This window comes from Tupaia chinensis, unplaced genomic scaffold (assembly GCF_000334495.1).
Source record: "Tupaia chinensis unplaced genomic scaffold, TupChi_1.0 Scaffold000416_1, whole genome shotgun sequence".
In the NCBI taxonomy this organism is placed as follows: Eukaryota; Metazoa; Chordata; class Mammalia; order Scandentia; family Tupaiidae; genus Tupaia; species Tupaia belangeri.
The window spans coordinates 1,600,234-1,624,903 of NW_006159921.1; the positions used below are offsets into that span (position 1 = coordinate 1,600,234).

The following is a 24,670-nucleotide window of genomic DNA, read 5'->3' on the forward strand; positions in this document are numbered from 1 at the left end:
GAGGAACATGTGTCAAGCAGGAACCTTGGCATAGATTTGGTTTCAGTGGTTTTAAGGCTTAATTAATGAAATGCCTTAATCAACTTTCCAAACTTTTTTGTATATGCATACAACAGACCAAGGAGCTGGATCTCCTGTTATGCTCACATGCCTGGTACCTATCACCTAAAGTTATCATCAGTGACTCAGGTAAAATGGCAAAAGGTAAAATAAAATCTTCATGTGAATTAGCCGCCAGGGTCTGATCCATTCTAACAAGGTTCCTGACTAGCATCCAGAATTTCAGTACCTTGTGCACTGACAAATTCAATCAGCCAACAATAAAGTGACTGTTTCAATGAGACTTGTCTTAATTGTTTTTACTGTTTGATTGATGATCAATAGAAAACTCAATCTTTATGACTGTTAATGGTAAAGTTCAAAAGAGAATTTACTTTTTCAAAGAATCTTATATATATATGTGTGTGTGTATATAGATAGATAGATAGATAGATATATTAGACTTTTTATTGGCAACTTAGAATGCAAAGTATTTTATTTTTAAACCTCTAAAGTTTTAAAACAAGGTGGTCTAGGTTATATAATAGAGTTTTCCAAAGCTGAATTTGCTCATTTGGAACTCAGTTTTTCTGATTGAAATACAAAAACAACTTCCTTTTTTTTTTTTTTGGAGAGGTTTTTGCTATAGGGCGCGTGCGCTCGCCAGAAAGACAGAAACAGAGAGACAGAAAGTGGGAAATCACCCCCCGGGGGGATGGCCACGCCACAATCCCTTCTCTCCTCCACTCTCCTCTCAGGATCTTGAGCACACATGCCCATGCCCCTGACATGAGTTTAAGCCACCAGGTCTGGGACTCAACCCACGGTCAACTACATGGGAGTCCAGCCACATAACCCATTATGGCTAACTGCTGGTCCCAGAACCAACTTCCTAGAACTCCTAGGTGGGAACACTACTGTTTTGATGGTCTGTGACTAGATGAACTTGATCAATCTCAGTTGGTAATATCCCTTTTATTCCTTGGTAAGGGTTTTAAAATTTTAGAACAGCTGCATTTTTCTAGTCTTAGACTGACGGTTTCATTCCAAACATCTCCTGGGAGGCATCGACCATATACAAGAATCCATCTTCATCCTTTTCACTTTCATATACTTCAGATATGGGCGTGGACACGCTCACCACGCTGTGTCCAGTCACCAGTAGGAAGAAGGATTGATTAACATTGAGTTGTATGTGCCTTCTAATTATCTTGATGAGTTCACTCATGTTGACATGATCAGGTACCAGGAACTTGGTTTTATCCAAGACAGGAAGCTGCTTCTCACCTTGTACTGTTCTGTTATTGGTATTTTGGTGGGATGCTGCTCTCAGATAAGGCGGACATCTATTCTTTGTTCGAAGGTGCAACACTGCTTGAAGGTCTCCAATGGCATGGCACATGAGCTGGGTGGTGTTGGCGGGGCAGAGGGTCCCAATGGCTCCGGGGATGGCAGCAGCTTCGACCTATTTTTTAGACTTTTTAAAAATAAATTTTTTTGAGAGGTTTTTGCTACAGGGCGCATGTACTCGCCAGACAGACAGAGAGAGAGACATAGAGACAGAAAGTGAGAAACCACCCCCCAGGGGGCATGGCCATGCCACAATCCCTTCTCCTCCATTCTCCTCTTGGGATCTTGGGCACGCACGCACATGCGCCCGGCGTGAGTTTAAGCCACTGAGTCCGGGACTCGAACCGCGGTTGACTACGTGGGAGTCCAGTGACAGCCATTATGCTAACTGCTGGCCCCATAGACTTTTTTAAATTAAACTTTATTTCTTCATTTTAATTTGACCAGAGAGGGACAGAATGAGAGAGAGAGCAGGAAAGTGAGAAAACAAGTTGCTAGGTCCAGAACTGGAGCCACTGTCAGCCATGTGGGAGCCCAGCGCCCTTAACCACCACACCACCTGCCAGCCCCCAAAGAATCTGGTATTTTTAAAAACAATAGATCTGCCATATGATCCAGGGATCCCACTCCTCGGTATCTACCCAAAGGAAAGAAGAATTCTTCATTGGAAAAGTGCTTGCACATCGATGTTTATTGCGGCACTATTCACAATTGCTAAGTCTTGGAACCAACCCAAATGCCCCCGTATGGAGGAATGGATTGAAAAACTGTGGCACATATACTCTGTGGAATATTACTCAGCCATAAAAACCAACAGAAGCCTGGCTTTTGACAGAAAGTGGAAGAATATGGAAGATGTACTGTTGAGTGAGGCAAGCCAGGCTATGAAGGAGAGACATAGTATGTCCCCACTTAACATATACCGTATGTCTGCATTCTGTGACTGAAACTGATTGACTAACGGTTGAACAAACACAAGAGATGGATGTGAATGTCAGACGAGGTGTATGTGGAGGAGTGGGCCTAACGAAGGACATTTGGAGAAGGGATACAGAGGTAGAGCATTGATGGGATCGGGAGATGTGGTGTTATCTGTTAAAGATATTTTGATCAATGGGTCTGGGGAGAAATGTGCACATATCGAAATGGTCTCATTGTAAGTCAAACAATATGATTGAAAGTATATACAAAAAACAAATAATAAATAATGTGGAAAAAAAACAAAAAACAATTGTTCTGGGGCCATCAGGTGGTTTGGTGGTTAAGGTGCCGACTCTCACATGGCTGAGGTTTGAGTCCTGGACCTGGTGGCTTACTTTCTTACTTTCTCTTTCTCGCTGGTCAAATTAAAAAGAATAATAATAAAATCACTCTTTTTTACAGTTGTCCTATTATTTTTCATTTGCAGTTGAATAGGGATTGAATTTTTAAGATAACATTAAAGATAAGAGCAATTCTTAGATGGCTTTTACAGAAACCTGGTTTATAATAAAAGGATACATGGTCTTCAGTAAATTCACCCAATCCTGGGAACCAGCAGTTAGCGTAATGGCTATGTCACTGGACTCCCACGTAGTCGACCACAGTTCGCATCCCGAACCCAGTGGCTTAAAACTCATGCCAGGTGCGTGTGCGTGCGTGCCCAAGATCCCGAGAGGAGAATGGAGGAGAAAGGATTGTGGCGTGACCATCCCCCCTGGGGGTGATTTCTCGCTTTCTGTCTCTATGTCTCTGTCTGTCTGTCTGGCGAATGCACGCGCCCTATAGCGAAAAACCTCTCCAAATAAAAAAGTTAAGTTCAGTCAATCCAGACATGAAAATAGATCCTAAAGGATAATCTGTCTCATATGTGTGATTAGGTAGAAGATATCCCTGGGATGATTACCATATGATGGTATCTTCATGACATCTCTGGGAAAGTGTTGTCATAGGTCAACCCTTGAGGGAGAATGCCAAAACTTTGAAGCCGAGAATAATTTCTCTTGCTTGTCAATTCTGGTGACCTAAATAAACAATATTTTCATCAACTGAATTACATAGAGCTGTTTGGTATCTTAGGATCCTGAGTATCTTAGGATTCCCCAGATTCATAGTCCATATATTGTCTTCATTCCCATATCTCAGAGTTTCCTTTAGAAGGCAACTACACATGTAACATTCTACCTTGTTTCATCCAAATGTGTATTTTTTTTTTCTGTTTGTAGGGCACTTGCGGTCGCCAGACAGAGACATAGAGACGGAAAGTGAGAAATCACCCCACAGGGGGGATGGTCAACGCCACAATCCCTTCTCCTCCATTCTCCTCTGGGAATCTTGGGCACACACATACACGTGCCCAGCGCGAGTTCTAAGCCACTGGGTCCGGGATGTGAACAGTGGTCGACTATGTGGGAGTCCAGTGACACAGCCATAACGCTAACTGCTGGTTCCCCCAAATGTGTATTTTAACTATTAGATTTAAGTCTCTTAATTCCTCTGCAAGGTTCAAGCAGGAGTAGATAGGGCAAAATTTGCTTGTAGGCTATTTTTTGTTTAGAGTAAAGATATTTTTGTGGGGGGGGGACCAGCAGTTAGCATAATGGCTATGTTGCTGGACTCCCATGTAGACAACTGTGGTTCAAGTCCCAGACCCGGTGGCTTAAACTCACGCCAGCACGTGTGCGTGCATGCCTAAGATCCCAAGAGGAGAATGGAAGAGAAGGGGTTGTGGCATGGCCATCCCCCCTGGGGGATAATTTCTCACTTTCTGTCTCTCTGTCTCTCTGTCTTTCTGGCTAGTGCACGTGCCCTATAGCAAAAACCTCTTAAAAAATAATAATAAAGGTATTTTTGTGGGACTGGCAGGTGGTATGGAGATTAAGGCTCTGGACTCCCACATGGTCACCACAGTTCAAGTCCTGAACCTGGTGGCTTGCTTTCTCACTTCCTCTCTCTGTGTCTTTTTATCTCCCTCTGATCAAATAATAATAATAATAAATACTTTAAATAATTAAATATAATTATAAATCATAATTATATTTAAATGAATATAACGAATAATAATTAAAATGTTCGTATAGCAATGATATATAATAATTTTTTTGCATACTGTATGCTGTACAAATATACAGCATACATAAAAACATAAACTATAACATTTTTAAAAAGTCTCTCCAGCAGAATTGGAGCTGTTATCCTTTAGGACAGGAGCTACAAAAGGTTGTTCTTGCATAAGATTCCAACAAAAGAGGAAAAAAAATGACAAAGAATTTACTGTCAGGACCAGCGGACGGAGTAATGGTCACTGGACTTCCACATAGTTGTCCACAGTTCAAGTTCTGGACCCAGTGTGTGTGTATGCCCAAAAATCTCAAGAGGAAAATGGAAGAGAAGGGATTGCAGCATGGCCGTCATCCCTGGGGAGTGATTCCTCACTTTCAGTCTTTGTCTTTCCAGCAAGCACATGTGCCCTATAGCAAAAAATCTCTTTCTGGGGGCGGGGGGAGGAGAATTTACTGGTCAGCACATGACATGTTGGTTAAGGTGGTTGGATCCCACATGGTTGACTGCTGTCTGAGTCTTAGATCTGGCAACTTGAGAAACATGCTGAGCATGTGGGCCCGAAATCCAGAAAGGGAGGAGAGCTAGAGGAGAGGGGCTTGTGCCATGACCACACACTGGAGGGAACGCAGGGTCGGGAGGTACTTTTATTCTTTCTGGGCAGTGCAGGTACCCCCTGACAAAATTTAGAAACAAAATATAATAATTTTCTTTAGAATGATCTCTGTTCAGGCCAGCTGGTGGCATGGTGGTTAAGGCAGCTGGATCCCACATGGCCAACTGCACAGTTTAAGTCCCAGACCTGGCGGCTCAAAAAACACACTAGACGCATGTGTGTGTGTGTCCAAGATTCTGAGAGGAGAATAGAAAAGCAATTATTGCCATCCCCTGGGGGGTACTTTCTCACTTTCTCTCTCTTCCTCTCTGTCTTTCTAGTGAGTTCACACACACACAATAGCAAATTTAGAAAGAAAAAAATTATCTCCCTTTTAGGTTAGTTTTAGGGCTAAAATTTTGAAGCTATTCTCATAAACCTTGTTAGGGAAAAAATGTTCAAGATAAAGAGGCTTTTCCTACTGTTTGCTTTCAGAGACATTATGTTGTTTATTTTTTTTAAATGGTCTTGCTATGCTGTGATCCTCCTCAGCCTCCTGAGGATCTGGGACTACTGATGCACATCATTGCCTCTGGCTCCTCGGGTGGGCTGGGGATTGAACGTAGGCCTCTCATGTGGCCTCAGCCTGCTGACTAACAGCATCTACAAGCGTGTGCTGCTATAGTTGGGCCTTATTTAATCTTTACGTCAAACCTACAGTGCAATTATTATTGTCCACATTTTATAGATAATCAAAGAGAGGTTCACATGAACATGAGGTAAAACACACAAAATTTACTGTCATAACCATTTTTAAGTGGACAGTTCAGTAGAGTTAAATATATTCACATTGTTGTTCATTTGTATGATTTTGAAAGATCATATGGTAGCAGTTCCAAAAATGAAATATCTGTTCAAAGTCAAGTATCTGGTAAATTCGAAAATTCACATGCTAGAAACCTTTTTGCATTATTTGTAATGGTAAGGTCAGTGTGAGGGTTATAGTTCCTAAATATTGTGAAAATTAGTTATCTTTTTCCCTATGCTCGTCTCATGAAGCTTATTTGATCCCTTTGCATGTATTTATGACATAGACTTACTTGCAGTCTTACACTGAGGCTATAGGTCTGATCCACCGTAGGATTTCAGCTCCCAAAGATGTGAGGAGAAAATAACAGTTGGATTCCAGACCCTTGACATCAACCTGATCTGAAAGCTCTATGCAGACACAATTTAGACAGAGCTACTGAATTTAAATTAGTAAGAGCTAAAGAAAGGCCATGTGTTAAATGGACAGAATCTTTCCCGGGGTAGCAGACATGAGTGGCAATAAATCAGTACTACAGGGATTATTTTATTCAGGCTTTGTGCCATTTATAGATGCTTGAACCCGGAAAGAGCAGAAATGCCTTTGAACACGTATTTGCAAGATCTCGTGTCTATATTCTTCTGCATTTCTTGTACTTTTTTCTGTTTATTTCCTCATACCATCCTTTGTGCACTGTTGGGTGCAGAATCTGCTCAGATATGTTTGAGTAGCCCTGATTTACATGTGGTAGCTTGCTTACCCTGAGAAAGGTATTGAGGGTTGAGCTGCGTGCAGTTTGGCTGTGGCTCAATAGAGGGAGTAGAGGAGCTGAAAGAGAGGAGAGAGCAAAAGAACGTGTGTGGTTAAGTGTGTGCGCGCACCAGGAGGAGGAGGGGTAAGGGAGGTTGCCTTTAGCTGCTCCACCCTCACTTTGTCAGCAGGTAGAGAGCGTGATTGCAGTCCCAGGGGAGGGAGTCAGAGCTAGAACACCAATTACAAACCACAGGCTTCCTGCTCTAGGGAGCTGATCCAGAATTGTCTTTCTGGAAGGGAAGCACTTGAATCCTTCCGAACTTTCCAAGTCCACCCATGATTGAGAGATATTGTCTTCTCCCTCTGGGATTTTCTGTGTTTCTGGTAGTCAACTGTTGCTGATGTATTTACTACTTTGCTTCTTTTCTCTTTCAAGATTTGGTCATCTTATATGCTGTTCGGAGAGAAAAAGAACTTTTGTTAGAAAGGAGATTTCAGAAATGATTTTGGATCTGCTATAAGTGTTTTTAGAGTTCTTGGGGACAGTAGCTCTCATCCTGGAGTAAGTTTCTGCCTTTGACCTGCATGGATTATTTTTTCAGGCTGCGGAATTTCTCGGCACCTACCTGTAGAGTGGGGGCATTTGGTTTGGTTACAGAGTAAGAAGGTGGAAGAGTGAGCTGTGTAAGCAGTTGAAACCTTTTTGAGCAGGATCTATAAAAGCATAATTGAATGTGTTTCACCCCGTGTGGATTCCAGGGGCCCGACAGCGCAACAGGTTTGCAGATTTCTTTTGAAATTCTTTTTTTCTTCCCTCTGCTTCAGCAAAAGTAAAGAATCTATATAACAGGCTCATGTTCAGTTCCTTGGCTTTTCAGCCCTTATTCTGAAGATTTTGTAAGATTTTTAAACCTGACCTCGGAATGCAGTGGGCTTTGTGGGTGAAGTACATTTATATTTACTTAAGAGTGCACATTTGAAAGTCTTATTCTGTGTTTGTACCAAGACCCAAGTTCTCATATGTGCCTAGAAATACCACAGATCTACGCTACTCAGGCTTATTTGTGCATTTTTCAGTGTTCTACTCAGAGCCTGTCACTAATCACCTTCCTGCTCCCCATATCTTATTTTCTACCTCCTCAAGGAATTTGAAAATGTGTTAGGAACAGTCCTTTGTTTTTCTTATGAACCCGGCAAATTACTGATGATAAGATCTGGATATTAAAGTAGTTTTCAAAAGCATCACATGGGAATTCAAAGTGCTTGGCATTCTCAAACTGAAGAATAAAATCTAGATCGCAAGAGAGAAAAGAAAATGGAGATAGAATATGAAGCTTAACTGAGAAGCTAACCTTTTCAAATATTCTAATTGTGAAAGCTGAAGAAGGCTGTGATACTTGGGATTATCCTGTAATATGTGAAGATATATAAGTTACCACCTAATTTATAGGCAACTTTTGGTAGAACACAAAAAGTTATAATATGTTCGTGAAAAATACGTAAGTACAACGGGCCTCTAACATTGGCGACACTGGAATGCAGTTTAATGTGGAAACTCTTCTGACCACTTGTTGTAGCATCTTTGGACATCCCTCAAAGTGTGGCCTGAAGTTTTGTTTTATTATTATTCTTTCTCTTTGCCCATTAAAAAAAAAAAAATCTCCTTATGGTCTTTAGTCATTTACCACTGACAGATTTTGTGGCTTAAAAGGGCCATCTCTTCGTTTTCTGAGCTGGAATTCTTCACTCTCACCTTGATGCATGGCCTTCGCTGTTTACCTTGCCTTGGTTTGTTCATGAACGTTGGGTTTAGTTCCTGAGCAACTTGATGCATATGGAAGACCAACACCAAGATATCTGACATAAGAAAAATTCACAATGTGACATTCAATCTCAAGCAAAGTTAGAAATTCCAAAGAAAAGTGGTGATATCTTTACTAATCAGGGTGAAGATGGGAGAAAATGACATACCTGTAGCAGAAGTGGGCTGAAAACACCCTCTTTGCTGCCAGTCCGGAATGCCACCTGTTCTTGGGAGTATACTTTAGAGAAAGGGCTATAACTACGACTTGGCCTTCTGAAACTGAAGTAAAAAATTATTGTTTGCTCCATCTGTTTGGATCTGAGAACCTGCATTTGGTATTGGCTAGTGGAAGCAGTATGTATGGCCAAAGTGCATTGCTGCAGCTGGTAGCATGAGTGGTGGCCACCAGCTGCAGCTGGCTGCCCTCTGGCCCTGGCTGCTAATGGCTACCCTGCAGGCAGGCTTTGGACACACAGGACCGGTACTGGCAGCAGCGGTGGAGTCTGAACGATCAGTAGAGCAGAAAGCTATTATCAGAGTGATCCCCTTGAAAATGGACCCGACAGGAAAACTGAATCTCACTTTGGAAGGTGTGTTTGCTGGTGTTGCTGAAATAACTCCAGCAGAAGGAAAATTAATGCAGGCAAGTATAACTTTATTGTTTACTTTCCATCTGCTTGAAATGTGCCTTTCTTCTTTTGTCTCCCAAACCAAGTAACATACAAGGGCTTCTGCTCCTTAGTTTTCTATTCCATCTTTTAATGATATTGCCAAATTGACATAATAAGGCAAATACTTATTTTATACTTGAGAAGAAAAATATAAATCCTGTATTTTAGAAGATCATCTGCTTATTTATAACTGGTATTGCATAGTCTTTTTAGATACATGTAAAACCTTTCAATGCAAGTGATATATTCTGGGCACTATTTTTTGAGAAATGAAATGTTTGGACTTGTATTTAATTGACCTGAGGATTGTACCTTACATTCTGTTTAAATTTGAAGTGAGCACTAAGAAGATTGACTTCAATCATCAGCAACACCCTGAAATTCTAGACTGCTCTTGGAGCATATTTGATTTCTTTGTCACTAAAAATTCACTCAAGCTTGAATGCCATGGTTGGCCTTATACCACGTGTAGCACCCTGTTAGTAAGCCCAAAATGGAGAGGACGGGTACAAAATGGACACAAGGTGTAAACCTACCTCCTGATCACTTTGGTCTTGTCCACACATAATTTTATCATTTTCAAACATTTAAATTTAACATTTGTTTTGTACTGACAGCGTTTTCCAGACACAGTTTCTTAGGCTTTGAGGCTGTGAATTTTTCCTATAACTCATTCATAGCCTACTATTTATGTGTCAAATTTATGAACTGACTGGGGCCATAGCGTTCTATAAACCAATTGCTCATTCCCCATGGTAAAGACAGAGCCTAGAGGGCTGTACCTTCTTAATAGGGATTCTATTGTATTAGTCCATAAAACGATGCTTATTGATTACAATTTATTATATAAATGGATTTGTCTTACTGTAGCTCTTAGACACAAGTTAAAACATTCTTAAATACATTATGATCTATCTTAGCATCCAAACTGAGTTTGTGCTTACCAGAGAGAAACAGAGAGGTGGGGGAGAAAGAAAACAGCCCCCATGGGGTATGGTCATGCAGTAATCCCTTCTTCTCCATCTCCTCCCCGCCTCAGGATTTTGGGCATCCATACATGTGTGCCCAGCATGTCTCTCAAACCAGGTCTGGGATGTGAACTGTGCAGCAAACCATGTGAGATCCAGCCACCCCCAACCACCTGGCCACAGGCTGGCCCAAACTCGGATTTTTATTTGACACGAACAGACTGTGAACAGAGCCAAATATATGAATTTAAATTTTTGTGTATATTGAGAAAGAAGGTTGGAAAGTGAAACAAACTTTAGAATTCTTTTCTAGACACAGACTTGTCATTTTTAAAAAGTATTATTTATTTGATTTTATTTGTAATTATTATTTTTAGTTTGGCAAGAGAAAGGGAAAGTGGGAAAGCGAGCTGCTGGGTCTGGGACTCAAACTACGGTAAGCCATGTGAGTCCAGCACCTTAACCACTATACGACCTGTGGGCCCCAGATACAGACTTTTTAAATACATGGTTTATAATGATTACTCTTTAGGTAATATTTTGAAGCTGAGATAAATAAAGTAGAAAAAGAGTAGGGTAAAATGGAAGTCTGCTATTTAGAAAAATAGACAGGCTAGAGTGTTTCCAAAAAATGGTGTAAAATTTTTTTTGGATAACAGTATCATTTAATTTGGACCCTAAGATGAAATTAGGAATGCTTGAAAGTTGAAATCTTAAGTCATTTGAATATGGCAATTGGGAAGGAAACTTCCTTTCTTACTTTACCTCGTTAATACTCTGAAGCATGAGGTATGTGCTCCATTTTAACTTTTACCATTGGTAATACTACTATAGAGCCATACTCTGCTATCTGAGGTCTTTGGGAGCCATGCTAAGCTTTGTGCCTTATTAATGTTCTGCTACATGTGCAATGGGTTAATTACATGCTGCATAAAATAGTTTCCTCTTTATTTTAAATTTGTTTTCTTCTGTTATCTTAAAGCTCCATAAGGGACAATGTAAACAAGAGGCACCAGGTGACATTCTCTTCACCATTCATTATTTTATCAATCTTTATCATATATTCTCTTATTCTGCCCTATTTCTTACTCTGGCAGATCTTGCTACTTTTTTTTTTTTTTTTTAATCATTTGAGCCTACCTGTATACTTTAAGTATTCTTTCTTTACTTTGTGAAAAGGGAATTTCATTGTCTTAGCAAGGACTTTCAGGCTTTACAGCAGAAGGTTTTACATCACTGACGGTCTTCATCTATTCTGTCCACATATACTTTTTCTGGATCATTAGTAAATTTTTACACTAGCCGGACTGGACACTTTCAGTATTGGTCCTGGTTTATTGTCTGTTGATTAATTTTTAATCTACAATAGTTACTACATTTTAATAGCCTTACGAGAAAATTTATTTTCTTGTAACCAAAAAAAATCTTTTAAATTACATACATCCATTTTTTTTTCTTATCCATGATTCGATTAACTCTTTCAACAAACCCTAGTATTAGAGACACATGGTTTATGTAGAATCCATGCTGTTGGCTTCTTATCAGATTACACTGCAACTCAGGTTTACTTAACTGTGGTTAACCAAGCCTTCCATTTAACTGAAGTTCTGTTTATATCTCCTAGAGCTGTGCTTTGCTCTACTTTAGCTTTCTTGGTGGATAGTTGTACTCTGGTGCCACAAACAGTTTTCTTTATTGGCTTTGAGGAATTTTAAGTAACTCTGTGTATTCTTCTGTCTGAATTATTCTAGTTGCCTGTTAAGATCTAGTTTCTAAAGATGCAGTCAGGTCTTTATAAATTGGGGATGGTATGCACTAGAAAATGTAAAAGTATAAAAACAGTGGTTAAGGAGATAGTAACCTTATAGTTTCTGGAATTCCCAGAGAGTTTCTGGGGGAAAAAAAAAAAAATCATACAATTCTGGGACTGGCAGGTGGCATGGTGGTTGAGAGTGCTGACTCCCATGTGGCCAACTGTGGTTCAAGTCCTAGACCTGGTGACTTGTTTCCTCACTTTCTCTCTCTCTCTCTTTCACTCTAACCCTCTCTGGTCAAATTAAAATAAATACATATTTTTTAGGGAACCAGCAGTTAACGTAATGGCTATGTCGCTGGACTCCCACGTAGTTGACCGCGGTTTGCGTCCCGGACCCGGTGGCTTAAAACTCACGCTGGGCGCATGTGCGTGCGTGCCCAAGATCCTGAGAGGAGAATGGAGGAGAAGGGATTGCGTCGTGACCATCCTCCCTGGGGGGGTGATTTCTCGCTTTCTGTCTCTATGTCTCTCTCTGTCTGGCGAGCGCACGCGCCCTATAGCAAAGAAACCTCTCCAAAAAATATAAATAAATACATACTTTTTAAATTATGCAATTCTATATATTCTGCTCAATTAATTCAGGGTACATTTATTTTCATAAAGACCAAATTAATGATATTTTCTCTGTATTCTAATTTTAATTTTCCTTAGATAAAAGGAGACAGCCCTTGACAGTGCAGTGTGCCCTTGTTTGTTTAATAATAAAATGGAACATAGAGTTACCCTTAATATAATTTGACTTGTCTCAGCTTCATCTGATGGGTACAGAAGGGCATTGAAAGCCAACCCTTGATGAGTTTTGGTTGTGATTCTTCCCCTTCACTTTTTCTTTTCCCAAAAAGATATCTTTTATTATTTTTTTAACATTCAATTACTGTGTATTAGTCCAAAGATATTACCATACACATTATCATCAACAGATAATTTTCCATTTTTGTGTCCCTTAAATGTTTGCTTCTTTCTTTTTCTCCTTGATTCCGTCTCTGTCACCCTCACCTATTTCTCACCCATCTCCCACACTGTCCCAGTATCCACAGTTGTCCTCCCTGCTATTATACCTTCCAGTCTGCCATAGAGTACAGACATTCAGTATATAGTAAGTTGGGACATAAAAGGCCTCTCTTTCATAGTCTAGTTTGCTTCGCTTAGCAGTCTACCATATTCATCCACTTTCTGGCAAATGCCAGGATCTCATTGCTTTTTATGGCTGAGTAGTATTCCATAGTGCCAGGCAGTCCACTTGCCAAGAGACAGAGAGACAGAAAGTGAGAGATCATCTCACAGGGGGGATGGCTATGCCACAATCCCCTCTCCATTCTCCTCTCAGGATCCTGGGTGTGCACACACATGTGCCCAGGAGAGTTTAAGGCCGCTAGGTCTGAGATTTGAACCGCGGTCAACTTTGTGGGAGTCCAGTGACCATTACACCATCTGCTGGTCCCAATGCCACACTTTTTTAATCCATGCATCTGTTCATGGACATTTTGGCTAGTTTCATGTCTAATATCTATGTAAAAAGGTATGTTCAAAGTCCTAAATTGCAGTATTCTTCTAAAAGTACTATATAAGAAAATTAAAATAGGAGAAATGATACCTTTGCTGCCCTCCCTCCTAGATCTCAAGATCTCTCTTTTCTATTTCATAACTTTCCATTTTGTTACATTCCTTTCTGTTTTGCCCAAGAGTTAACTTCTTTGCCATAATATATCATTTCAGATGCTACTGCAGATTTGCCATAATCTGCAGTGTGTCTAGTTCTTGGGTTTCCTCCCCATTTGCCAGAATCTTTGTCTCTTCTTCCTCTTTGATTTCCTTCTACTTTTCGTTTCTCTTGTTTTCCACCCAATGTATGTATTTAGAATAATCGAATAACCTCCCTCTGCTATTCTGAGCAGTATTTCTCTTCTTAGACATCAAAAATTCAGGTCAAGGAAACTTTCCCGATCTGATGACTTGGTGGTGACTGATAAAGAGGACTAAATAATAATGATTACAGCATCTTACTATTTTTATTTTTTAGAGTTTTAAAAATTATTTGTTGTTGGGACCAGCAGCTGCTGTGGTGGTTAGGGTGCTGGACACTTCCACAAGGTCAACCATGGTTTAAGTCCTAGACCTGGTGGCTTGCTTTCTCATTTTCTCTCTCTCTGTCTCTGTCTCTCTCCAGTCAAAATAAAAAAAAATAAATGAATGAATAAATAAAATTAAATAAATAATTATTTTTAAAAATTATTATTTGTTATTATTTTTTAATTTACCAGAGAGAGACACACAGAGAAGGAAAGTCAGACAGAAGCCACTGGACTTGTAATTTGAACCATGGTCAGCCATGTGGAAGTCCAGTGCCTTAACCTCCATGCCACCTGCTGGCCCTGAAAACTTCTTTCTATTTTTATGTTTATTTGAATATGTTCTTTTTCTTCTGGTTTCTACCATTGTAGATGGAAAACATGCTGGAGTTTATGCATGTTCTGATTTTTAGTTTTCTGCCTTGTTTACCTTTATCAATGTTTGTTTCTGTTATTTCTAGTAATATTATTGCTACTACTTCTAAAAATGATTACAGTCATATTGCCTATCTCGATTCTGTTCCTTATATATAAATATTTATAAGGGAAACTCAAAATTATCTTTCCTCTTAAAGTAAAAGAGTAAGAGGATCTTAGTGTAGCACTAAGAGTTCATTGATTCTTTATTATGCTCTTCCTGCTTGGCTGGTTATCCTGGATTTTCTTAGACTCCGGGATAAAGTTATGATCAAGATTAGAATGTACTGCCCTGAGGCTTCAGACCTTCAATGGGAGCAATGGTAGTTTAGCATTTGGCTAGTAGGGATGAACACCTCTTGGACAAATTCTCCTTTGTAAGATGTCTCTGCTTGCCTCTTAATTTTACCTATTAGTCAACAGATAGTATCCCATCTTTGCATTTTTACTTTATTTGTAGTCAGGACCTAAAATTTTATAGTTAAAGTTTTGGCTAAAGCCAGAGAGACAATCCTATATAGCAAACTATAATTGACTGAGTAACCTGGTTACTCAAGGGACTTAATTGTGACTCTGCCACTTAACTAGTTGTGTGATTTGGGACTAAATAGCTTTTAGTCTTTCTTTTATTAAAATAATTACTTTATTTAACTTTATTTATGTATTTTAATTTGACCAGAATTTGACCAGAGAGGGACAGAATGAGAGAGAGAGAGAGAGAAAGAGAGAGAGAGAGAAAGTGAGAAAGCAAGCCTCCAGGCCTGGGACTCAAACCACAGTGGGTCATGTGGGAGTACAGTCCCCTTAGCCACCACACCACCTGCCGGCCCCAGTTTTTAATCTTTCTATGCTTTAAACTTCCTATCTGTGAAACTGAGAGATTTAAAGTAGCTCCCAAACCTGTGCTATGTATGTATTTTATATATATTGGCTTACTGAATTCTCACAGTAACTTTATGAGAAAAGTTCAGTACTTTTATTTTTCACATTTTGCAGATAAGGAAACTGAGGATTAAAATATTAAGATTTGCCAAGGTCTTAACTAGTATTAGCCAGCAGTGGCATAGCCAAGCACTTGGACTGCAAAGTCCATTCTTTTCCAGTTCTAAAACTCTGTATCTCTAGGAATGCTACAGATGAATAGACTTTGTATAAATAATTTATTTCCAGATTAGAAAGGAATGAAAGTGTTGAGTACCATTCACTGAGATTGACCTAGAATATATAATATCCTGCTTCCTTCTAATAATTTCTCTCATTCTGCATTTTTTTAAGAAGTTTTTGTGATAGGGCGCATGAGCTCACCAGAAAGTCAGAGAGAGATAGAGAGACCGAAAATGAGAAACCACCCCTCCCAGGGGGGATGGCCACATCGCAATCCCTTCTCCTCCATTTTCCTCTTGGCATCTTGGGCAGGCATGCACACATGCCCAGTGTGAGTTTAAGCCACCAGGTCCAGGACTCGAACCACGGTCAACTACATGGGAATCCAGTAAAGTAGCTGTCACGCCATCTGCTGGTCCCTCATTCTTCATTTTTTAACAAAGGTATTAGTAAATCAGAATCTTTGCTTACTCAGTATCTCTGTTTTGATGTAACATCTTTCATTCTTTTTCTCTTTATTTTAAAATATCTTATGGTAATTTATCTAATGCAGGAAACTTAAATAATAGTGTACATTTTATCTGACATTGCTCAAGTTAGATTCCCTTGGATACAAAGATCGCAAAGTAGATTTTGTGATTTTTCATTGATACAAGCCTTTACAAGGAGTGTAAATATTCAAGGTACGGTCAGCTCTCTTTTATATTAATGGAGATGCAGAAAATTCCATTAATAATTGACTTTGGAATGTACTCAGAAGTACGCCATCAGACGATTCCTCTGTGTCCACAAATATGCTCACTCGTATGAGCTCAGCTCAGAACCTTCTTGACTTGACTTTTAGAGCCTTATCGGCTCAGCTTTGATAGAGTCCTGGCACCTGGAGGAGAAAAAGAATTTGCAGATTTTTAATGACCAAATTGAGAATGGACGTCTTTTTATAAGCACGCATCAAACAATTTTGTATATGTGATAATTCTGTATTTCATATGGAAATCCAACAAGTTTTTTTAAAGTTCAGATTCATAAATCGCTTTGTTAATTAGTGAGGTAACCTCCTAGCTAGTACTCCTATTGGGCCATTTAGTGAGTGTTTAGCAGGTTCTGGAGACAGGTATTTCCTTGGTTTTTGTAGTAAAGTGTCTACGTATGTATGTGCATGTATGTAGTAATTTTATCTAAAATTTAGCATAATTTATTTTTTTAATATAGTATTGAAGGTATTCATGAAGCTCACGGTTTTGTTTGTTTTTGTTTTTAATACAAAGACTTTACATTTTGTTCACTAGTTATTAGAATTTTTTGTACTTTTTTTCCTTTTTTCTCAAGTTGTTAACATACAATAGAGAAAATAATTTTTAAAAACAGTTATTTATTTATTTATTTACTACTTAATTTGACCAAAGAGAAACTGAGAGACAGTGTGAGGGAAAGTGAGAAAGCAAGCTGCCAGCTTTAGGACTTGGACTGAGGTCTACCATGTGGGAGTCCAGCACCTTAACTGTCTCGCCACCTACCAGCCAGCCCCAAGCAATATTTTTATTAAGAGTCCTGTCAGGAGCCAGAATTGGTTAGCAGAATATTGTTAGTGAAGAAGGAGATAATGGGGACCCAGCAGTTAGTGAAATGGCTATGTCGCTGGACTCCCACGTAGTCGACCGCGGTTCGCATTCCAGACCTGGTGACTTAAAACTCACGCCGGGTGCGTGTGCGTGCGTGCCCAAGATCCCGAGAGGAGAATGGAGGAGAAGGGATTGTGGTGAGACCATCCCCCCTGGGGGGTGATTTCTCACTTTCTGTCTCTATGTCTCCCTCTGTCTTTCTGGCGAGCGCACGTGGCCTATAGCAAAAACCTCTCCAGAAAAAAAAGGAGATAATGATGTTCTATATGATTTATATAGTAATTTTCTTCCAAGAAACTCAAAATGATTCACAAATATTTGAAAGGTGGATGATTTGAAAAGTGATACTTCATGTTACAGAAAGGGAATCATTGGGGAAGAGGAAGCAGGTAAATTACCCAAGAACAAATTTACACAGTCTGCTGTGCAGGAGATAGAAGAAAAATTTCATTTTAAACGTATTTGTGGATGTAGATTTCTCAGGGGTCAATTCTGCTGAGTGGAAAGCCTAAAAAGCTAATGCATTGTCAATGACTGAGATCTCTTCTATTTGGACTTACCTTGCTCAGTGTGATAATGCAGTCAAAAACTTATTGGTGAAGCAATTTGCCAACTTTATGTCTCAAAAAGCTCAATGAGCTAATGCTCTGACCTGCATTCATTATTCTTTTGAAGATTGTTAGAGTAGAAGCCAGAGCCCTCACAATGACCAGTAGACTTTTAGTATCTGGCCTGGCACCCCCCCTGCCTTTTACCTCTTATCTCACTCTGCTCCAGCAACTCGTGCCTCTTTATTGTCCTTCACGTCCATCGGGAAGACTCCGACTTCAGGACCTTTCTGCTGGCTAGAAAGTCTTCAATTCTTATGTCCCAGATATTTTGTTAGTCCTCCATATCACCCCACCTTGTCAAATAAACCTTCTCAACAAGTCCTTTCTAGACCATCCTGCTCGGAAGGTCTCTTCCTGTTCCCCCTAGGACTCCTATTCTCCTTCCCCACTTTATTTTGCTTTACGAAACTACTGTTGTGTGATATGCTGTCAAGTTTTACTGTTGTAGTACTTGTCTGTTTCCCCTGAGTAGAAGATGATCCTTGTGAATGCAGGGATTTTTATCTCTTTTGTTCAAAGCTGTGTCCCTGGGAGTAGTGTCTTAGTCAACTCCGACAGTGTCTTAAACAAGTAGGTACTCAATAAATGTTTACTAACGGAATATAAGGAACATCGTAGTGGTACTGAGTAACTCTTATAGATGGGAGGTAACTCTAGGATGAAACACATTTATTTATCGCACCACATTTTAAATACAGTATAAGGGCCAGCTGTGCGTGTTCAGGACTGATACCCCATACTGTTTCCTGACTTCCTAACGGTCCAGTGTCGTCTTGACTGTTACTTCAGAGTCATAAACGTGGCTGTAATCAGTGTGTTTGAGGTACTCCTTTATACATTTCTTTAGTTCAATAGATAGGTTAACCTTTGCTTTTTGGACATTCTAGTTTTCTAAGAAAGACTTACTGGGGTACTGTTTTTAAACCCTAATTGTAAGATATTAACACATATTCAAAGGGTCTTACCTTCTTAGTCCTTAATTTGTGATTCCCAATTCTGGTTTTTGAGCTACCCTAAAGCAATGGTTTTTAATCTCTGTGTGTATCACAAGTCCCTTTGAAAATGAGATCAAAGTTTTTTATCTTAAGCACAAATATGCATAGTTATAACATACACAGTTTTACGTAAAATCTCCTTGAGTTGAGTCAGTCTCTGAGACATATCTAAAGATCTAATGAATCCAGATTAAGAGCTGCTATTCTAAAATAATCTCAATTACTTCAAGAAATGAAACCAAATTCCCAAAAGAAAATTACCCTTTGTTTACTTAATTTTAAAAGTATTTGCATTAAGTACATAAAACAGACAACAGTATTATGTTGCATTTATAAAGAAGTGGCTTGACTTTAGATGAAGGAACATGAAAAATAAAAATAAATGTCTGACCAAAGTCTGTGTATGTGAATAAAGGGAGTCCTGCTTTCCAAATACTAGGTAAAACTGTACATCAATTCAAGAAGTCCTTATATCCTTTTTAGCATGGTAGTTTCACTGAAAGACCTATAAGACAATAGGATTTTAGTAATTTTTTTTTTTTGAGAGGTTTTTGCTATAGGGTGCGTGCGCTCGCCAGGCAGACAGAGAGAGACATAGAGACAGAAAGTGAGAAATCACCCCCCCAGAGGGGATGGTCACGCCGCAGTCCCTTCTCTTCCATTCTCCTCTTGGGATCTTGGGCACACACGCACACACGCCCGGCGTGAGTTCTAAGCCACCGGGTCTGGGACGCGAACCACGGTCGACTACGTGGGAGTCCAGTGACATAGCCATTACGCTAACTGCTGGTTCCCAGTAATACGTTTTGACATAAGTGGAACAATTTTGAATCTGTGTGTCTATTCAGTTACTAAATTCAAAGAACAGAGACTATAAAAGTAACTTTGGTTACTTTCCATATCTTTGGTTACTATCCTTTAAGCTCCATTGCTTTCTGTAGGGTAGGACTTCTTGGGTCCTTAAATTTGTTTGCTCTCTGATAGAAAACTTTATATTTTGTATCATCTTATCTGGGTTCTGAACAATAAAGTTTAAGGATAAGTTTTGTTTGAGTTAGTTCCATGCTTTTTTAGAAGAATTATTTATTTACTTATTTGTATTATTTTATGTGAGTTTTTCCAGAGAAAGACAGAGAGAAAGCAAGCCGTCAGGTCCGGGACTCAAACCATGGTTGACCACATGGAATTTCCAGCACTTTAACCACCTTACCACCTGCTAGCCCCTTGTTCTTTGCTTTTTAATATATTGGAGTTTAATTTGAAAATTTGGAAACATCAAAATTATTTAAAGTTAAGATTTTTTAACTTTTTTTGTTTTGGAGAGGTTTTTGCTATAGGGTGCGTGTGCTCGCCCGAAAGACAGAGAGAGAGACAGACAGCGAGAAATCACCCCGCCAAGGGAGATGGCCACGCCACAATCTCTTCTCCATTCTCCTCTCAGGCTCTTGGACACACACGCACATGCACGCTCCTGGTGTGAGTTTAAGCCACCGGGTCTGGGACTCGAACCATGGTCGACTACATGGGACTACGTGGGAATCCAGTGACATTACGCTAACTGCTGATCCCAAGATTTTTTAGCTTTTTATAAGAACAAAGGCCCACATTATTAGATTAGTTAGGAATTCTGATCCCTGAATCTATAGTAGTGGTGGTAATTTAAGATGGCAACATAATTATCTTCAAAACCTCTGTTTATTCTTTTTTAATCTAGAATATTTCTGTCATGATGGAAATTGTCCATAATACAACTGTAACTTTATTTAATTTTTTATTTATTTAATTTTATTCGTTATTATTTTTTAATTTGATGAGAGAAGGTGGGAGAGTGAGAGAGAAAGTGAGAGAGCATGCCACCAGGTCCAAGACTTGAACCGTGGTCGGCTGTGTGTGAGTCCAGCACCTTAATCGCCACATCATTGCCGGCCCCTACAACCATAGCTTTAAATAGCATATTCAGTTATCTGTATCTGTTGATTTTGTACATGCCATTATAAAAGTAGGTACTGTTGTACATATATAACATACATATGACAATTGAGAAATGTTGTAATACTGTTATTCTATTCTACAGAAATTAGTACTATTATTCCTGTAGAATAATTGTAATCAGTCTAAGGCCTTGTTTTATGTCTACTAATTTGTTTCCTAAAAAAAGATAATTTATTCTCATTTTCTCCCCCAAATCATTTTCTGCAGTCTTCTAAATTATCCACTCTTGGGACCAACAGATGGTGTAATGGTTACATCTCTGGACATCTATGTAGTTGATTGTGGTTCGAGTCCTGGACTCAGTGGACCTGGCAGCTTAAAACTCATGCCAGGTACATGTGTGAACATGCTCAAAATCACAAGAAGAGAATGGAGGAGAAGGGAATGCAGCATAGCCATCCTTCCTGAAGGGTTGATTTCTCAGCTCTCTGTCTCTCCAGGGTGTGCATGTACCCCATAGCAAAAACCTCTCTCTAAAAAAAAAAAATTACCCACTCTTAACAAAAAATAATTGTATGATCCATTTTTATGTCTCATATTTTTATGTCATCTACTTAGAATCATATTTATTATCTGCCTTTAAGATTCTTAAAGTTTATTTAACTTTAAGAAGTACTGACCAAGTTTATGAAGGACTCTATTGGTCCTATACTGGAATTAATCCTAGTCAATATTTTTAAAAATTATTTATTTAATTGTATTTATTATTATTACTATTTTAAAATTTGCTATAGGGCATGTGTGCACATGAGAGAGAGAGAGAAAGCAAGCTGCCAGATCCATGAACCTGTTGGCCATGTGGAAGTCCAGTTCCTTAACCACCATGCCACCTGCTGGTCCCAGTCCTATTCAATTTTATATACCTAGAGCAAAATACAGTTTTGGTGGGGGAAGGAAACGAGGAGCAGGGTGTTCAGTTGTGAATATAATCACATTTTAAAATAGGAAAACCACCTAGATTAGTTTTTTCATTTTACAGATGAAGACACAAACCCAGAGAGATTAGTGCTTGCCAGTGAAAGAACTGACAATCTATTGCTCTTAGTGGCCAATATTTTGATCAAAATTTTTTTATTTAGGGAGCCAGCAGTTAGCATAATGGCTATGTCACTGGACTCCCACGTAGTCGACCGCGGTTCGCATCCCGGACCCGGTGGCTTAAAACTCACGCCGGGCACGTGTGCGTGCGTGCCCAAGATCCCGAGAGGAAAATGGAGGAGAAGGGATTGTGGCGTGACCATCCCCTCTGGGGGGTGATTTCTCGCTTTCTGTCTCTCTGTCTCTGTCTGTCTGTCTGGCGAGCGCACACGCCCTATAGCGGAAACCTCTCCAAAAAAAAAATTTTTTTTATTTAAAGTTATTGCAGGGAAATAACTAAAAAATCTGAAAAGCAGATTTTGGTAGAGGTATCCCCCAGAAGATCCCATTAAGAAAATATTATATGGAGCCAGCAGGTGGCATCGTGTTGGGGACACTGGACTCCCATGTGCCTGACTGTGGTTTGAGAACCCCACTTGATGGTTTGCTTTCTCACTTTCCCTCTCTCTCGCTCTCTCGCTCTGTTCCTCTCTGATCAAATTGAAATAAATAAAGTTAAGTGGGATGATTGTTAAAAAAAAAAAAAATTATGGAATGTGGCTGGCAGGTGACATGGTGGTTAAGGCTGGACTCCCATATGGCTGACCATCATTTGAGTCCAGACTGATGTCTTTCACTCTCTCTCTCTGTTTCTCTCTGGTCAAATTGAATAATAATAATAAATAAAATTAAATATTAAAAAATTATAGAATACTGTAAGGTCTTTTCCCCCTTTGATCCCTAGTCAACTAGAAGGCATATGAGCAAACAATAAAAATACTAAAATTTGGCATTGTATCATATGGTCTGTATGTGTTATTTATTCTGCCGTAGAATCACTACATACCAGGTGATCTGTGGTCCCAAGTCATCTCAGAGCAATCAAGGCCTTTTATGAAGACTAGGCTGAGAATATTACTGAGATTGGAGACTGCACTAGATAAGAATCCTGGATGCCTTATAATGTGGTTCTCCTACTGTGTGTCAAAAACTGTGACAGACAGGTATTATAGGAATTTAAAGAATAACACCTTAGCCTGATCCAACTGGGGAAATGCAACTTAAACAGGAGATAATATGTGATGAGTGCCAAAGGAAAAGTCCAGGCATAAATGCATCAGGGTGCTAATTTTCATTTTCATTTTCTCGGGAGTCATTCAAATGACAGCAATAATTCCATCTCTAGTTCCCTGTGACCAAAGGAAAAAGAACAGACAAAAAGCATTAAATTTTAACCCAGGCAACTTTAAGCAGCTCAAAGCTAGAAAATAATCACAACCCAAACAGTTATACCTTAAAACATTTCACTGTTACCCATTAAATTGATATTCCCTGTATAGGGCTGGCTCCATGGCCTAGTGGTTTAGGAAGCCATATCCCACATGGTTGACTGGACAGTTTGAATTCTGGGCCCAGTGGCTTCAAAAACACTCTAGGTGCAAGTACATGCATGTCCAAAAGCCCAACAGGATGGAGAAATGGAGGAGACAGGATTACAGAGTGAACATGCCCCTTGGGGGGGTGCTTTCTTCTGCCTCTCCCTCTCCCTCTGTCTCTCTCTGTTGAGTGCACGTGCCCTCTGGCAAATTAAATATATGTATATATAAATATTTACACACACACATAGACCTTCTATAATATTCCTGTGTGTGATAATACTCATCTGCAACATTTTTTTTGGAAGTTCAAATGACTGGACACCATGACTTTCTTTTCAAATTGCAAACTGACTTTCTAAAGTGAACAAGAAGTTCCTGTTAAATTATGGCAAAATTAAATCAGTCAATTTAGGGTTTTAATTTTTTAAATTATTAACTTTATTTATCCGTTTATTTTAACTTGACCAGAGATTTGGGGGAGAGAGAGAAAGTGAGAAAACAAGCCGCCAGATCTGGGACTTGAACCACGGTCAGCCATGTGGGAGTCCAGTGCCCTTACCTACCACACCACCTGCCAGCCCCCTGGTCAATTTAGTTTTAAACAGAATTCAACATATAGAAAGTTTTGTTTGAATTGGTAATCTTTGGTTTGGTGGTAGTTCTTCACAAATTGCATTTCCTAAAGGAATAAATGTGCTAAGACCTTTGATGGAGAAGGTGAAGAGTATTTGGATATTATCTGTATTAAACACAATTTTTTAAAAAGAATTATTTAATTTTATTATTTTTTTAAAAATTTGACCAGGAAGAGACAGGGAAAGTGAGAAAGCAAGTCACCCGATCTGAGACTCAACTGTGGTTGACCATGTGTAAGTCCAACACTAACCATCTGCCAGCCCCAAATACAATTTATTTCCAATGTAAGTTAAGTATCTCTAAACATTCAATATCTTGAAATGCTTCAAAACCTGAAACTTTTTGATCAACTTGATACCACAAGTAGAAAAATCTACATCTGACCTCATAAAATGGTTTGCAGTCAAAACACTGTGATACAAAAATATTGTGTTAGGTCCATCAGGTGACGTGGTGGTTAAAGCACTGGACTCTCACATGACTGACTGTGGTTTGAGTCCCAGACCTAGTCGCTTGCTGTCTCTCTTTCTCTCTCTGTCTCTCTATGGTGAGCGCATGTGTCCTATACCAAATTAAAATAATGATGATGATAAAAATGAAGTAATTGTTTAAAAAAATACTGTATTATATACAATTATCTTCAGGCTATGTGTATAAGATACAAGTGAAACAAATTAACTTCATGTTTTGTCTTTTGTCCGATTCCCAAGATGTTATGTACATGCAACTATTCCAAAATTAAAAAAAAAAAACAAAATTCAAGACACTTCTGATTCCAAACATTTCAGATAAGGAATACTCAACTTGTGCCGAGTGTTTTTTGTTTTTCTGGGGGTTTTTTTAGAGGTTTTTGCCTTAGGGCATGTGTACCTGCTGAGGGGAGAGAGAGAGCGAGACAGACATAGTGAAAGGAAAATAAATCACC

The 24,670-nt window shown here is 39.2% G+C and overlaps 2 protein-coding genes and 1 pseudogene across 3 annotated transcripts in view; 2 read left to right on the forward strand and 1 right to left on the reverse strand.

The window, feature by feature from the left end:
- The window catches only part of SKA2 (spindle and kinetochore associated complex subunit 2), a 1,094,818-nt gene that overhangs the window by 715,257 nt on the left and 354,891 nt on the right, over positions 1-24,670 (forward strand). The gene's annotated exons all lie outside the window — the stretch shown is intronic.
- On the reverse strand, positions 1,067-1,474 carry LOC102477319 (microtubule-associated proteins 1A/1B light chain 3B pseudogene; annotated as a pseudogene).
- Positions 7,034-24,670, forward strand: part of RNF43 (ring finger protein 43) — a 78,725-nt gene continuing 61,088 nt past the window's right edge. For both annotated transcript variants that reach the window (XM_006154644.3, XM_027774244.1), the window contains exon 1: positions 7,034-9,031. In XM_006154644.3, coding sequence (XP_006154706.1) covers positions 8,780-9,031 — 252 coding nt within the window. In that variant the 5' untranslated portion in view covers positions 7,034-8,779. The remainder of the gene's footprint in view (positions 9,032-24,670) is intronic.